Below are 3,053 nucleotides of genomic sequence, written 5' to 3' on the forward strand. Positions count from 1 at the left end.
ATTGGCAAATTCCCCTGCCAGCACTGTGTTAAGTTTCGTTTACTCTGAAACCAAGCGGAAAATACTTTTATGGCAGGTAGGTTCAGTGAAACTCAGCACATATAAAAGAAAGCCTAGCAGTAAATCACCTGTTAGTAGGACGAGGAGCTGCTAACACTACCAAGCTACCATACATATCAGGAATCTGCTTCTACCTACAGTACAGGGAGCGCCATATTTTCAAGGAAACAGGTATGTGAATAATTATGTAAAGGCTATTTTTACTGTAGTTTCTATATTTACTCGGATGTCCTACGACATCGGACATTGGTTATTATCAAACAGCATATTTCTCAATCTATATATTTTGTTGATGATTCAAGGTCAGCGCTATGGTGATGGCACACAGGAAAGGTTGGGTCTCAAATTGGAGCCTGCTTTTGCTGGTCACATTTTGGGTTCAGATCTTCACTGCTGAATGCAAGGGGCAAGGCAAAGGTATGGACGCACGCACGCACGCACGCACGCACGCACGCACACACACACACACACACACACACACAGGAGACTCATGTTTTATTATCTGTATTTCTATTGTTGTTGAGGTGTTGCTGACATTCCTTTAGGTTACGTAACATGTCCACTTCTTTCTTTTTTCAACTGGCCACAGATTCTAAGCAGCTCAAAGACCTGAGACTCATTCTTTTAGGGAAGACAGGGTCGGGAAAGAGTGCATCTGGAAACACCATCCTAGGGAAGAATGTCTTTAGTGTGTCTGGGTCACCCAAGTCTGAGACAAAGCGTTGTCAGAAGGAGGAGGAGGTAATAGACGGAAGGAAAATCGAGGTTGTCGATACGCCGGGCCTCTATGACACCAACATGACAAAAGAGGAGGTAAAAGAAAATATCGAGGAGTGGGTCAAGCTGTCTGTTCCAGGACCCCACGCATTCCTACTGGTGATCAGGTTGGATGTGAGATACACTGAGGAGGAGAGGAATGCCATCAGATGGATCGAAAAGAACTTTGGCCCTGATGCCTCCATGTACACCATAGTTCTGTTCACACATGCAGACGAGCTGGAAATGTCAATGGAGGACTATCTGAAAGAGAGTGAAGAGCTAAGGAGGTTGATCAACTCTTGTGGGAGGAGGTACTATTCACTCAGTAATAAGAGAGTGAAGTCTCGTTACCAGGTCGAAGAACTTCTAGAGAAGATAGAGCTAATGGTGGAAGAAAATGGAGGTGAATACTACACCAATGACATGTACAAGAAAGCACAGCAGAAGATCGAGGAGATGTCATGGTCTTGGTGTCAAAAGATGGGGTTTGCTTCTCTGGCATTACTTAGTGTAGGGGCAGTTATTTCCTCTCCTATATTAATGTCTGCAGGTGTTGGCCTGGGATTGACTCAAACTGAATGCCTTAAATTGTATAACTCTTACAATGACAAGTGAGGGGTGACCGTCCGTCCGTCCGTCCGTCCGTCCGTCTGTTACCAGCTAATCTCCGGCACCACCGGAGATGCCAATTCAGAAACTCTGCCCCACAATTTTGGTGAAATTGTGCAAGCACATTCCCACTAGGCCGAGGAAGAAATGCCACTTCAACATTTTCAAATCATGGCGTTATAACAGGCAGATTCGTGTTTTACCTATAACTCCACCGATCTTTTGACCTGCATTTTTCACATCTGCATTTTATAGCGCCACCAGGAGGCCGACTTATGTAAAACCTTTTTTATATTACTCCTTCAGATTTTACCCCCAAATCATGCAAATTGGTACACAGTATCTATAGTCATGTGATCAAGATTGATCTGTTCAATATTTCATATTCCATCCTAATGCTAGCATTGGCTTCCAAAGTTTGCAGGATTGGACCATTTTGAACAGTTTGGGATTTTGAATTTTTGGAACAAATCATGAATGCAACATCCGATTGCGGTGAAAGGCAGAAGAGCACATGGCAGCACAATTACCTACCTGACCTGGCGGAGACCTGTGTTAGAAGAGCACTACTTCTAGTTTAATTTTATTTACTTTTTTACATCTGGTGATAACATTTTATTTTATTAACCAACTATACTTCAATTTTGGGGGCTCACTAATAGCACACATTTACATACGGTTAGAAATGTTTGAAAATATGTTTTAGTCTAGTTTTTATTTCTTGACGAAATTGTCAATTTATTTACTCAGTTTTGGTCTTCATAGCTTAGTTTTGATTTAGTTTTCATCAGTGACAAAATAGGTAGTCGACGAACATTTTTCATCATAGTTTTAGTCGACTAAGTTCTTTATTTTGTCAAACACGGGAGTCTGTCCCTGTTACAATGCGCTAGACCCCTGGGAGATAGAGTGCTGAGGTGGAGTGCCACACCTACCATCAGCTCCCAGTACTTACTGCCGCATGACTTGCCGCACCCCAAGCCGTGCAACTCATAATTATGCTGATTTGGCGGTGCTCGTAATTGTACCCATGACTTGCGGTCCAAAGGCAAGAGCTCTACCGACAAATAATAAAGCATTGTGTATTAATTTGGTCTCTTGTATTCATTGGGTGTTACTGTTTGTTGAAATCTGTTGTGGTATTTCATATCTATACACTCATTCTCCATACAACATTTACAAATAAAATAAATAAACAAATTGATTAATGAATAATCATTCATTCATTCATTCATTCATTCTCTCTCTCTCTCTCTCTCTCTCTCTCTCTCTCTCGGGAGAGATAACTCATACAGGACAGGATAGGCTTTAAGCAGATAACTGGGTAGCCTACTCTCTCCTGACTGGATTAAATTGGCACCATGCACCTGAAATTTTATTTTCTCCTCATCAAAGAGCTAGAGAGATGCTGAGTCACAGCAATAATTACTATCAGAACAGAGCTTTAACCTTTCTCACACAGTTCTGTTCCATTCAAGTGGGTTCTGCTACTGTGCCGAATATTCGGGAAGTAGGCTAAAGGGAAAACAAAAACAAAAGTGTTTTCTTTTCGTTCTTTTTTTCAGAAAAAAAAAAACATAAAAAAATACACTTTTTTTGTAAATTGTTGCAGGAATATGTACTTG

General features: G+C 41.3%; 1 protein-coding gene across 1 annotated transcript; it reads left to right on the forward strand.

Annotated features, from left to right (window-relative positions):
- Positions 1–366: 366 nt before the first annotated feature.
- Positions 367–1,397, forward strand: LOC308282357 (GTPase IMAP family member 9-like; the record flags this gene model as incomplete). Its single annotated transcript, XM_080722704.1, has 3 exons — positions 367–477; positions 650–1,283; positions 1,370–1,397. The coding sequence occupies exons 1-3, from the start codon at positions 372–374 to the stop codon at positions 1,395–1,397; spliced, it is 768 nt and encodes a 255-aa protein (XP_080578830.1). The 5' UTR covers positions 367–371.
- Between the last annotated feature and the right edge of the window lie 1,656 nt (positions 1,398–3,053).

The sequence above is a fragment of the Nannobrachium achirus genome, assembly GCF_963921795.1.
Source record: "Nannobrachium achirus genome assembly, chromosome: 3".
Classification (NCBI taxonomy): domain Eukaryota; kingdom Metazoa; phylum Chordata; class Actinopteri; order Myctophiformes; family Myctophidae; genus Nannobrachium; species Nannobrachium achirus.